The sequence below is a fragment of the Trichosurus vulpecula genome, chromosome 2 (genome assembly GCF_011100635.1).
Source record: "Trichosurus vulpecula isolate mTriVul1 chromosome 2, mTriVul1.pri, whole genome shotgun sequence".
Taxonomy (NCBI): Eukaryota; Metazoa; Chordata; class Mammalia; order Diprotodontia; family Phalangeridae; genus Trichosurus; species Trichosurus vulpecula.
The window spans coordinates 427,828,573-427,843,563 of NC_050574.1; the positions used below are offsets into that span (position 1 = coordinate 427,828,573).

A 14,991-nucleotide genomic window follows, 5' to 3' on the forward strand; every position below is an offset into this window, starting at 1 on the left:
GTTCTATAGGAAATTTCTCCTTTTTTAATTAATTTTCCTTCAAGTTTTGCATAACCCTGGGTAAGTCACTTAACCTATTTGCCTCAGTTTCCTTGCTTGTAAAAATTAATATAATAATAGCATATACCTCACAGAATTATAAATATCAATGAAATAATAATTGTAAAGTGTTTAGCACATATAGAAAGCACCATAGAAATGTTAGTTGCTATTATTATCATTATTAATGTTATAATACAATATTAATTCAATATATTAAGAGAAGGGGTGATTTTTTTTACTCATTTTTCTCCCTTTGAGTCATGTTGTTGATTTGATTTTCTTGCTGGAAAGCTTGTATTATACTCAGTCTCTTTTGGAGTTTTTTCTTGAAGAATTTTTCTTATATTCTCTGTAGGTTTTCTCTGCCTCTTCTCCTTATTCTCATCTCCTTACTTTTGTCTCTTCCCTTTTGTCTCCTTCCTCATTCCTCAGTTACTCTGGTAGTATGACTCTGCCTCACTTAAATGCACTTCACATGTGAGTCAAGACATCACCTCATGATATCATAGGTCTTCTTTGTAAATGAAGACCAAACGGCAACAACAACGTTTCTCCTACATTGACCTTTGCTTGCCATCTCAGCAGAATTAATGTCTTCTGTTTCTTGTGGGGTACGCATTATGTAGGTGTTCAGACTGAGTGATTGCCTTGGGAGATAGGAAGGGGACTGAATAAAGGGGCTGTGAAACACAAGTTTGTGAATTTGCTTGTCATTTGTATCAACCTTAGGTGGTGAGGATGGGGAGTGTGAGTCCTAAGTATACAAGCTATCTCATGTAATTTCATAAGGGTTTTTACCTTGTTTGTTGTTTCTTTTTTTAATCTCATAATTCTATGTTAGCTATTCTATTTATGTTGTACATTTTCTTCTTTTGAGGCTTTCTGATATAGAGAGGTATAATGGAAAGAACAATTACTCTGGGAAAAGAGGAATGGGGTTCAAATTCTACCACTGAGGCTTTTTTCCTGTGTTTCCTTGGGTGAGTTACCTGAGCAACCTGGACCACCAGGTCTTTAACAAGGTTGGATTGAATGGCCTCTGAAGCCCCTTCTGGTTACGAATCAATCAACTGATCACCAAACATTTAATAAATGAGCATTATGTACTAGGGACTGTACAACATGATGACTTTAACAAAGTTAAAGATGAGTTTCTTTTTTCTGTATCCTAGGATGTTGCTTCTCATATCCCTTGAATTTATTTTAAGTGCTGTAATATTCATATATACACAATACTCACACTCACATACACACACTCAATTTCTTTTTTTTTCTTTGGGGGGCATTCCAGCTTTGTAATTCTATCAATGTAAGGAGATCCCAGTAAGGAAATGCATCAATTTTAATTTTCAACTAATCTTCAATGGAAAGAGGAGCTGCTTGAGGTCATTGAGAAATTTAGGTAACTTGGCTGGAGTTGTGTAGTCAGTATTATCTCAAGTTTTGCACCCAAATCTTACATCAAAGGGTGGCACAATGGACATGTGCTGGGCCTGGATTCAGAAAGACATTTTGGTGAGTTCAAATATAGCCTCAGACACTTAATAGCTGTGTGACCCTTGGCAAGTCACTTACTCCTGCTTACCTTCTTTCCTCATCTGTAATATGAGCTGGAAAAAGAAATGGCAAACAATTCCAGTATTTTTACTTGAGAAAGTCCCAAAAAGGGTCACAAAAAGTTGGACATAACCAAAAAGACTTAACAACAACTTACATCAAAGCCTACTCTCTTGCAGGAGTTTGCTGATAAATGTTTAAATAATGGTATTCCAGAGGGAGAAAAATGTAGGCAAGAAGCATTTTTAAGTTTAATTAGTATTATTACCATTTTCTTTGTTACTTTCTTAAGTTTAGAACATCAGCAAGACAAGTCAGACCCTGATTTGTAAGATTTGCTAATTTCAGAGGTTTAAATGATCATTCTGAAAATTTAACAGTCATCTATCAGGGGGTCTTTTTCAGTTGGGCTAGCACACCCTTGTGGCTTCAGCTATTATGTCTAATTGCCTCTCATGTCATAGAATTTCATAAAAAGGCTACCATTATATGACCACATGTAATAACAATGCTACTTGCCACTACTGTGGCTGTGTAAGGCCAATAACACCAGCACAGAGGAGGGCTACTAGCACAGGCTCTTTGGTCTCCTTTTCTGAGGAAAGCAACTTTAAGGGGTTTACAATCTCACTTTAATAAAACATACATGTGTCATTCACTTAGTTTAGGGGAAGACGTCAGCACCCTGAACTTCAGAGCAAACACAAACTAAAATTATAAGCAGAAATAATACAAACAGAGTAAATAACAGAAATCAGCAAACAGGGCTTCTAACCATCTGACTATAGCAATACATACAGTTACAAGAGGGAGAAGCATCAACATCTAGGTTTTCAAAGCTGGGGGGGGGGTCCTTAACAGCTACCCAGAGTCTTGTCTGGCCAAGTAACAGGAACACTCTTCCTATGAGTGAGCCCCTCAAAGCAAAATGCTAACTTCAGAGCCATGCAACTTAAACCCATGTGACCTAGACTTCCCCATTTCTTAAACAGGTCATCAAAGATTCCCGATTCAAAGACTTTATTGAAACAAAGGCAAGACTCAAAGGCACTTGTTTACCTTAGTGCTGAGAAGCACTCCAAAACTAAAAACAGCAAACAGTCCCACCCTGCTTGCCATTATACCACATAGTTTAAATTTGATCTTTCAACTACAGATTGAGGGCAAACAAAAAGGGTGTCAAATAGTGACAACCCAAAGCACATAATTAATTTAGGATCTGCAAACCCATTTAATATTCATATAAAATTATAGTAATAGAAAGTGACATGTTATATAATTAAATTAGCACATCGAACTGGAAAATGACACCTAGTTCAATTTTAGGTGATTTTGATTTTATGTTTTCATTCTGTATGAAAAATTGGATTTGGTTCAGGAGAGAGCAGTTCTTTTTGAAACTGAAGGTTATATTGTAAGAGTTCCTGTTTAGTTGTGAGTACCTTCAGAAAGCGAAAAAGGCAAGTTGGGCCAATAAGTGTGCTTCTTTGCTGATTACAATCTGGTTTTTCAGCTCTTTTGCTATATCTTCAAACTCTCTTATTTTATGTTATCACGTGGAGGTGTCTCAAATTACTTTCTGCTCTTTGCTTCCACAGTCAAGTCTGGTAATATGATTAGACAGAGGATCATAAACACATAGCATAAATGTTTCTAAACTACAATGGAGAACTGTGCTACTAAACCTTAATCACATTCTTCAGGAGATCAGGTTATGTCACTGAAAACCCTGTTTATCCCATTCGCCTTTATGAACAATAATGTAATGGTCCAAGATTTGTCACAGTTGTCTAGCTTGAGTTTCAAAATAGTCCTATGAAAAAGCATTTTCAGAGAAGGAAGATTTTCAATCAGTCTCACTGCTTCAGTATTGTTATTTTCAAAGCCAAAATGTTTGTAACGTACTTAAACAGTACTATATATTACTTAATGGTATCATGATGGTAAAATTGTGCTAACATTCCCTACTTCTCAGGAGGATTAAAATTACAGACACTGACTGATACTATTAAATTCCACTACCTCAAAGTGATTTACCCTCAATAATGCCCAACAGAGGCTTATTACTAATTCAAATCACCACAGAACACATACAATGGAACAAAAATTACATTCAATTTTACATGTTAATTGTTTCCAATTTTCCCCACTGTTATAATATTTCAGATATACTAAATAGAACACTATCTTCCACAAATGAATGCTTCAAAAATCATTTTTAAAATCTGAATCCTTTGGGAAACCTCAAAATTTAGTAGGATCAAGAAAATTAAAGGAAAAAAAATGTTTTAAACTACAATCACAAAATGTGCCGGTATGACTTTTCCTCCCTATTAAATATAACAGATATAAAATAAGTAAGACATGAGAAAAGGACTAAGATTTGAGCCAAGAATAAAATACACTCAATTATGTGCATAATTTTGTTTTTGTATTTTAACACCGCTGCTTCACATAATAGCTAGTTGAGAGTCCAGAACTGCGTATTTGGCTGGTTAAACCTTGGGGAAGCAAAGCAGTAATTCAAGATTCCACCTCTCTTCTTCACAATAAGCTGGAAATTTGCTTGCCCCCAAAATATGCGGGAATAGAAAATAAATGATTTCTACCTGTATTAATGAGTGATATGCAGTTAGAGAAATTATAAAGACAAACATTGAGGGAGATATTTTAGGGATTAAAATGCTATAGGCACATTATTTGAATACAAATATATATAATTGGTATAAAACTGAGTAACAAAATGCAGTCATATTCCATTTCATTAATAAAATTAATGTAATTTTTATAATAAATAATATATGATTATGTATTATTATATATAGCATATAATGCAATATATTGTATATAATTATATAATAATTATAATACATTTAAATTAATGCTTTTCAAAATTTTTAAGAATACGGCTAAGCTTTCCGATCATACCTTCCTCAAATAATCTGTTACATTGCCAATTTACATGAAACTAATATAAAATCTTTGGATTATGATGATGTGGTAACAGTTCATTATTGATTATGCTTTACCATCCAGAATCTGCTAGCTAAAGGGGATTGTGATGAGCGAGGAGTTGCAGGTAATTTTGCTCCTGTCATTTTCAAAGCCCTTCTATGAAAAAAAGGGTTATATATAATACAAGAAAAACCCTATCATCCTGGGAAAAAAATATCAGAGACTGCCTTAGTGTGCATCTGCTCTGTATAAGGGGATGGATCAGTATGGTAAATTGATTATTCTATTGTTACTAGCCAACTGCAAGACTTTGGTAGGTTACTGAACATAGCTTTTTATTTTTCTCCTCGTTCATAAGCTAGTAAGTGTTAAAATAATAGCTAACACTTCATATAGTACCTATTGTGAGTCAGGCACTGTATTAAGTGCTTTACAATTATTATCTCATTTGATCCTGACATCAATCTTTGTAGGTCAGCACTTTATAATTCTTATTTTACAAATGATGAAACTGAGGCAAACAGAGGTTAAGTGACTTTGCCAGGGTCATCAGCTAGTAAGTGTCTGAGGCTGGATTTGAACTAACTTAACTCCTTAACTCCAGGTCCTGTGCTCTGGCCACTGCAATTGCTTATAGTAATTAATGGAAGTTGGTCAAGGGAATGTGATGTGGAATTTTAGAAAAAAAGGGACTTTAGTGATGACCATTACTTTACATGTGAAAAAGCTGAAATCCAGTGAACTGCCCAGCAGACCAAGGTGGTGCAGTGGATAGAGTTTTGGGCCTATAATCAGGAAGACCTAAGTTCAAATTTGACCTCAAATTCCTATGAGCTTTTGAGCTGTGTGACCCTAGGCAAGTCACTCAACATTGTTTGCTTCATCTTTCCTCATCTGTAAAATGAACTGGAGAAGGAAACGGCAAACCACTCCAGCATTTTTTTCCAAGAAAACTCCAGGAGTCAGACATGACTGAAAAATGGCTGAACAAAAGAGAATTGACTCAGGTTTTCTTTACCTGTGTCTTTATCACGGTATGAAGAAATGATCTCTTTCTTCCCTTATAGACCTAAAACTTTATGATTCTATTTTTCCTTTTATAACTCTCTTCCTTTGGCTTCAGAATTTCTATGCATTCCTTGTTTCCTTGATACTCCTTTAATCATCCATTCTCTGTCAATGCTATACTTATCTCTGGCTGCATTTTGCATTCCCTCAGTCTTTAAGTTTTGCATTTCTCCAAGGTTCTGTCCTTGACGTTGTTATCCATTGCAATCTCTCCCTTAGGGATTTCATTCACTCCCGTGCCTTCAAATGTTATCTCTTTGCTGATAAATCCAAAAGTTGTATCTTAAGTTCTCTGACCTTACTCCTAAACTTCAGATCAAAATTTTGAACCATCTACAAATCTTATCTACATGGATTTCTTTTTGGTCCCTTGAGGTCAGCATTCCCAAGACCAAAATCTTTACATTTCCAACTCAGCCTCTTCCTTCCCAATCAAATTTGCTTTCCCTTCTGACCTCCTCCCTATTTCTATTAACAGAACCATAATACACTCTTTCAGCTATGTTTAAAAAGTTAGTTTTATATTTCCCAGATCAAATGAGTTTTCAAATTCTATTTTTTCTACTTTTGTAAACTTTCTTCACTCATCCTCTTTTCTCTATACCCACTACCATCACCCTTATTCATATCCTCATTACTATTAGAACAGTCTATGGTAATAATATACTTATTATTCTTCCTGTCTCTACTCTCTCCTGTTTAATGTGTTCATTAACAAGCTGCTAGATTATTTTTTTAATATGCAGGTTTGATTTTGTCATTCAATTCAAAACCCTACTGTGGTTCGCATGACCAATAAATAAATGTTTAAACTGATTAGCAAGGTCCTTCAGAATCATGCACCATCTTCTTTTTCCAGGATTATTTCATATCACTTTCTTTGATTTATGCTGTGCTTTAGCCAAGCTAATTGTATCCCTTTTCTTTAACTTTATGTGTGTCCTTTCCTATGTGTGAAATGTTCTGCACCCTGTTCACCATATCCCTGCCTTTTGAAATTCTACCCATCATTACAGGCTAATTCCAAATATCATCTCCTTTCAGAAACTTTCTCTTATCTCCCTACTTCAAATCAGGCATAACTCTCTTCTACCTCTGATCTCATGTAGTTCTTTTTCTTCATATTTTATTATTTAATATTTTAGTTTTCAATATTGATTTCCACAAGATCATGAGTTACAAATTATCTCCACATTTCTACCCTTCCTCCCACTCCAAGATGGCATATATTCTGATTGACCCGCTCTAAAGTCAGCCCTCCATTCTGTCACCCCATTCACCCCCATCCCCCTTTCACTTATTTTCTTGTAGGGCAAGATAGATTTGTATGCCCTATTCCCTATATATCTTATTTCCCAGTTGCATGCAAAAACCACTTTTTTGGAGCATCTGCTTTTAAAACTTTGAGTTCCAAATTCTCTCCCATTGTCCCTTCTGACCCACCCTCTCTAAGAAGGCAAGCAATTCAACATAGGCCACAAAGGTATCATTATGCAAAACACTTCCACAATAATCATGTTGTGAAAGACTAACTATATGTCCCTCCATCATATCCTGTCCCTCTTTATTCAATTTTCTCCCTTGATCCTGTCCCTTTTCAAAATGTTTGCTTTTGATTACCTCTTCCCCCTATCTGCCCTCCCTTCCACCATCCCCCTTTTTATCCCCTTCCCCCTACCTTCCTGTGGGGTAAGATACCCAATTGAGTGTGTATGTTATTCCTTCTTCAATTCAAATCCTAAGAGAGCAAGAATCACTCATTTCCCCTCACCTGCCCCCTCTTCCCTTCCTACACAACTGCTTTTTCTTGCCACTTTTATGTGAGATAATTTACTCCATTCTATCTCTCCCTTTCTCTCACTTTCAATATATTCCTCTCTTAACCCTTAACTTTATTTTATATATTTAGGTATCATCCCTTCATATTCAACTCACCCTGTGCCCTCTGTCTATATATAGAAACATATATATATATATATATATATATATATATATATATATGTGTGTGTGTGTGTGTGTGTGTGTGTGTGTGTGTATACACATATTTGAAAATGAATTACACACATCACACATCATCTTTCCATGTAGGAATGTAAACAAAACAGTTCAACTTTAGTAAGTCCCTTGTGATTTCTCTTTCTTGTTTACATTCTCATGCTTCTCTTGATTCTTGTGTTTGAAAGTCAGATTTTCCATTCAGATCTGCTCTTTCCATTAAGAAAGCTTGAAAGTCCTCTATTTTACTGACAATCAATATTTTGCCTTGCAGCATTATTATAAGTTTTGCTGGGTAGGTGAGTCTTGCTTTTAATCCTAGCTCCTATATATATATATATATATATATATATATATATATATATATATATATATATATATATATATATATACACACATATATATGTATATATACATATATGTATACATACATATATATATACATATATATATATACATACATATATATGTATATACATCTGATTCTCTTTGAAATAATAAATTCTGCCTTCATAATACATCTAGGAACACTACATATTATATAATTAAATTATAATTAAAAGATACCCTCACTCGACTATTCACTGTTAATAAAATGTAACTAAATAGAGTAAGAAATGAAGTCCAATTTAAAGTGAAATGTAAATATTTTACAACTATTGGGAGAGAAGTCCTCAACACTTTTTATGTTAACTGCTGCACTATTTTATTATTAATCTTCAAAACAAAAATAATGACATAAATAATAATATTCAAGAGATCTATGAAAAAGTTACTGTATATTGTACTGAAATTTTATTAAAATTACTTAGGTATTATTCGGTGACAAAATGAAAAAAAAATGTTCCTACTTGGAAACTATGTGTACAATCATCTTATAACTGAATGTGCAAAAAATTGTTAACCTCCATAAATAAACTGTGATAATCTGAATATTTTCTGATAAATAGTTGGTATGCACATAACAGTTATCAAAATCAGAAGAATAGAATTTTATTTTTAAGTTTTTTTTTTTCAAAATTTCATCAGTAGCATGATTCCATAGCAGCAGTAAAAAACAATAGACATTAGGGAGGCCAAGTTTCAACCACCATTTTTACAAGACCCAAATGAATTCTAAGATAAGTTAAAAAGAGAACTTTAACCTCTATTTAATTTTACATACTTAATATAATTGAACGGACTGAAATTTACTTCCCTGTAATTTAGGTACTATTAGATGTTATTTGCAACCATCTCTACCAGTTGATTTCATAAGTTTCCATTTCCAATCTTCCTATATTATTGCTTTAAAAAACAATAGAAGCAGATATTACTGAAGTATTCATACTGTCTATTTATAATTTAATTAAATTAATGCAGGGAAAATTTTTGTATTTTATAAAACACACACCTACCTTCCATACTTTTTAGTGAGTTTGGGGAACTGGAGAAATACAGCTATTTAACATCAACTAACATTTGTCAGTTCCTTATAAAATTCATGCTATTAGGAATGCTATTCAAACATTAATTCTTTGCCAAATAAGTGCACAACACATCTGACCTGCAAATGCATCATCTATTAAGTTCAATGTAAATTGACATTCCTTCCTTACCATGGCAGGAACCAGCTATTTCCTCATATCCTACACTGCAGATACACCGTCCTAGAGGAACTAGCCAATCTCCATCAGCTCCACAATATAACTTTGGAGTATCCCTCTCTTCAGCACTCTTAACACAGGAACCCCGGACTTCCACCAAAGAGGAAGAATCAACCCTTGGAACAGTATCAGGAAACATAGCCAGATTACGGACAGTGAAAGGGCACTTTTTGTAGAAAACACGGACAGAAACCAAAGCAATGCATGCTCCAATATCTTGAAAAGCAAGAAAAAATCCTTTCCTTTTTATCGGTCCCACCTCACGAACTTCAGTGTTGAGCTTAAGGATGCGGTCGCCCAAGTCCATCTGGGTAAAACTCTCATCAGCAGCAATAGTATCAATTTTAGTATATTGGCTTGGCCTGAATTTGATTCCATGGGACTCATCAGATTCCATGTAGAAAAGATTAAAAGTTTCTTTACAAGTTCCCAAGACCCAGGGAATACTGTTGCAATCTCTCAGAGTAAACTTCATTTCCACATAGATTTTCTGGGCTGCATCTCGGGAAATCCAGTTTGTACGAAGCCAGTTGTTTTGATTTGGTTCCATTACATTGCATACTTGGTAAGTGTGAATGGGTCTATTATGTTCATCCATTTCAGTGATGGCATCCCACTGCACAGAAATAATTTTAAAAAAAGATTAGCTGGTTAAACCAATACAAATGACTTTTAAAAGTTTCGATTGTATGATCTAAAATCCATCAAGACATCAAAATGAAGTAATATATGAGGTTTCCCTAAGAAACAAAGTCTAGAATTTATTTAAAGATGTTCAGTTGAGAGACTGTATCTATTTGGCCAAATTAAATTCAGTCTGGTTACTTCCATAACATTAATGTCCAATTCTTATTAACACAAACCTAGGACCAAATGTACTGCAAAACCTGAGGTTTTAAGGGATGGCAGACATAAGCCAGGCTTTATACAAAAGAAAGTTTTTATCATTCTTAGTATCCTCTGCAACAATTATAACAATACCGTGCACACATTTACAGTCAATAAATATTAGTTGTAAACAAGATTGGGAGGCAGGAAGCATTTATTAAGCATCTACAATATGCCCCAGGTATGATGGTAAGTCCTTTACAAATATCATCCCATTTGATCCTTGCAATGATTTTGGGAGGTAGATGCTATTATGCCCTGCCATTTTACATGTGAGGAAAGTGAAGCAGACGGATGTTAATTGACTTGCCCACATTTACATATCTATTAAATGTCTCAGTTCTTATTTGAACTTAAGTCATTGCTGACTTAGAGGCCCAGTATGCTGTCTACCTAGCTACCTACCTGAATTAAATTTGTTTTTATTTGTTGATGTATCAATCTTCTTAACAATTAGAACTCTCCAAAAATGGAATTAGTTGTCTTAGGACAGAGTGATATCACTCCTCTTTAACCTTACGTTTCAACAATCTGTCTAGCAGCTGCTGTGGGGATATAAAACCAACAACAACCAGCTCACAGAACACTACAAGCCCATGTTCTTTTGATCTGCTTTACTAAGTAAAGCAACATTGAGGAGTTAGCAACGTTACCTTAATCCAACATACAAACACCATTCACTTAGGGGGGAAAAGCCAGCACCTTGAACTTCAGAGCAAATACAAACAAATTACAAACATCAACAGACAGACCAAATACAATTCATAGTTACCAACATCTGAGTTCAACCAGGGAGCTCATAACAATGGCTGACCCAGAGTCACACACCCCACTATTGCTGTGGATCACAGCTCTGAGAAAAGAAAGCCAACCCCTGGTTTTATATCTTTTTTAGGGTCAAGGTTGAGTTACACATGTGACTCATCCACATGACCTAAAATCATCAAAAAGATGTGACTTAAACCCACGTGGTCTAAAAGCCTCTGATGTCACAAACATGTCACTCAAACCCACGTAAACTAGGCTTTTGCTTGAGTCAAGGAGGTCATCAAGGATTCCTAATTTAATCAAGCAAATAAAGGCCAAACTCTTCAAGAGCACTTGGATGAATTAAGTGCTAAGAGCCCATTTTGATTGCCAATACACCTTATCAAAGGCTACCTAGTTATTTGGATACATTTCAGAGACTGTGAGAATTAATTGCTAATATGTAAGCCCGTCAAAGGCAGGGGCAATTTTTGGATTTATCTATAATTCCCTGGTAGCTAGAAGCAGATATTAGACCCTAAATGGATTCCTGTTGGATTTCATTTGAACATAACTAAAGAATCCTGATATTGTCTATGAAAATATATTATGGATTTACATAAACATAGTGAAAATTATGTCACTTTTGGCATCAGATAGGAATTCTTCATTTTTACATCAGATGGTGGTATATGCTTGTATCCCTAGATCCTGGGAAGGCTGAGATTGATGGACCTCTTGAGTTCAAGAGTTCTGAGCTCCAACAAGGTAAGACAATCGTGTGTCCACACTTTTTGATATTAATATAGTGGGCCTTAGGTACTTACTAGCTGTCTGACACCTGAGCAAGTCACTTAACATCTATCTGCCTTATTTCTTTCAACTAAAATGGTAGCACTTAGCTTTCAGGGTTTTCATGAGGATTAAATGAGATATTTACAAAGTATTTAACACAGTACCTAGCACATAGTAGGTGCTTAATACATGCTTGTTTTCTTCTTTCCTATGTTTTCTTTTCCTCAAATCCCCTCATAATGGCATTTTTTTCATTTGGATTATAGATTAAATGTAGGCACCTAGGTGGTACAGTGGATAGAGTGCTGGACCTGGAGTCAGGAAGACCCAAGATACTGCCATGGACCCGTACAATCTGTGTGACCCTAGGCAAGTCACTTAACTTTGTTTACCTTAGTTTCCTCATTTGTAAAATGAGATGGTGGAGGAAATGGCAAACCACTCCATTATCTCTACCAAAAAAATGGCAAAAAGGTATCACAAAGAGTCAGATGTGACTGAAATGCATAAACAACAAAAATTGATTAAATAAGTTTTGTGGGATAAACTAGCCTTTATTTAGATGCCTATGGATATGTAGCAACAATGTTATTAGAACCTTCTGTGTAAGACCAATAACACCAGCACACAGTTGGGCTGCTAGCACAGGTTCTTTTAAATGCTTTTCTAAGGAAAACAACTTTAAGGGGCTTACAACCTCACTTTAATAAAACGTACATTTATTATTCACTGAGTTCAGGGAAAAAGTCAGCATCCTGGACTTCAGATAAAACAAGCAGAAATTATATAAACAGGGCAAATAAATCAGCAAATAGGCCTTCTAACTATCTGTCCATATCAATACATACATAGTTACCAGAGAGAGAAGGACCAACATCTGGGGTTTCAAAGCTTAACTGCTACCCAGAGTCTCATCTGGATAAATCACGTGGAAACTCTTCCAATGAGTGAGCCCAAAGCAAAATGTTCATCTCAGAGTATATATACACTTCTTCATGGTCATAGGGCATCAAAACTATGTGACTTAAACTCATGTGACTTAGGCTTTCTTGTGACTTAAGCAGGTCATCGAAGACCCTTGATTCAATCAAAGAGTCTTTATTCAAACAAAGGCAAGAATCAGTCAAAGGCACTCAATTACCTTAGTGCTGAAAAGCACTCCAAAAGAAAAAAAAAACAGCAAAAAGTCCCACTTTGCTTGCCAATAAAGGATATAAAGACAAAAATGAAACATCTCCTCTTTTCAAGGAGCACACATTATTTTACAGAAGTTAAGACTTCTGAGTGGGTCTCTGAGGGAGATCCAGAGTAGAACAGGTTTGAAACAAAGAACTTGTATATATAGGACACTAGTTGGCACAGTGGATAGAATTCCTGGTCTGGATTCAGGAAGACCTGAATTCAAATCTGGCCTCAGATACATACTAGCTGGGTGACAATAAGTCAGCCACTTGACCTGTTTGTCTAAGTTGTATCATTTGTAAAATGGGGATAATAGCATCAACTGCCCAGGGTGGTTCTGAGGATCAAATCAGGTAGTTGTAAAGCACTTAGCACATTCTTGACACATTATAGGCACTTAATAAAATGCTAGCTATCATTATAATTAAATAAGGAGGGAGTGAATTCCAGCCATGGGGATAGCTTGTTCAAAGAAAACGTAGATGGAATGTCATACCAAAGAAACATCAAGAAAATTGTTCTTGCTTTTGATATATGGGGAAGTCAATAACCATTATTAGAAGCATTTTCTAAGCTGAATTTATGTTATTTGAGCAATTGGTTTCCTTTTTCAAAATATATTAAAATTTAAAAAAATCTAGCCGCCAAAAATAAAACAGTTAAAAATGATTTCATGCTAAAAATTCTTATTCAATATTACAGAAAGCAAAGTAGAACTAATGCAACACAACGCAACACACACACAGACACACAATGTCCATAAGAATATAAAACATTGTTAGGATTTGAATAACCATGAAAATTACTAAAAATATCACAAGTTAAAGCAACTTTATTATTATAGGCACTCTTACTTGAAATTCTTTCTCATTCTCTCTCTCTCTCTCTCTCTCTCTCTCTCTCTCTCTCTCTCTCTCTCTCGTTGGGGGTGGGTATCATCATAGTGTCAATATAATGAAAATTCTAAGTGTTGTCATTAACCTAAATTGAAAAATGATATGCTGAAATCCCTTTATCATATGGCATATCAGTAAAAGCACATTTCAATAGCATGCCTCGCAAAGCTCAAAGCCTAAAAATTAACGGTGCCTTTTGTCATAGAAACTTTGTGAAATGAATAAACAAAAAATCATATCATATTTTTATGCTGCTTTAAGCTTTCCCCACCTTGTGATGGAGGTAATACAGTTGTCAAAGTTATTTATTCATTTTTTATATCTAGGGAAACTGAACCTCACAGAGATCAATGGTCACATGAAGTCAGAGAATTTCAGGACCAGGATTTATACCCAGGTCAATGAATTTGGTTCAGTTTTCTTTTCAGTATATTCAGTGCCATTACAATATATTTCTCACTGTACTATCAATCAACAAGTACTTATTGAAGAATTACTATATGAACAATACCATGTGAAGGAACACATCAAGTTTCTCATTCTAAGTCATGATATTTGACCCCAATATACAGTTATGAGATAGCTGAGGACAGGCACGCAGATATTCATGCTATACATATAGATATAAAGATTTTTTTTTTAAAAAAAGAAGGTACTAAATGGTACATGCTTAAAAAATGAGATTGTGCAGTAGACTTCACAGGAGGGAAACATGATATAATCTGAGCTGAGTATGTCAAGTAAAGTTTCAAGAAAGAGACTAACCTTAATTCAGACTAGGAAGGATGAGTATGATCCAAAGAGGGACTAGTAGAAAGATCACATCATTGACATATTATATTATTTGCCAGGAATAATTTGTATATATGTTACAGGATGCATATGGCTATTTATCTCTTGATTGCTACAGAATCCTGCTGATGGAAGATTATTTTAGAAATTTCCAAGTTTACCATAAGAATGACAATCAATTTGCTCATTGGCTTCTCTTGAGAGGTGTCACAAGTATCCTCCAGATGGATTCCCATCTTCACTTTGGTATTCATGTCAGTCTCAATTCCAAATTCGCTAGGAATGAATTTTATGTTGTCCTTGAGTAAATTGGTATTTAAATAAGATTACTAAAAACATTAAAATAGTAAAGAATAATGTTGATGGAAATAATTACATTCTGCTCACTCAATTCTAAATTACCCACTGGTATTTAGGGCCAATCTGTG

General features: G+C 34.8%; 1 protein-coding gene across 1 annotated transcript in view; it reads right to left on the bottom strand.

Moving 5' to 3' along the window:
• Nucleotides 1–14,991, bottom strand: part of EPHA6 (EPH receptor A6) — a 1,226,126-nt gene that overhangs the window by 1,046,258 nt on the left and 164,877 nt on the right. The window contains exon 3 of the mRNA XM_036746072.1: nucleotides 9,216–9,879. Within this exon, the coding sequence (XP_036601967.1) occupies nucleotides 9,216–9,879 (664 nt within the window). The remainder of the gene's footprint in view (nucleotides 1–9,215; nucleotides 9,880–14,991) is intronic.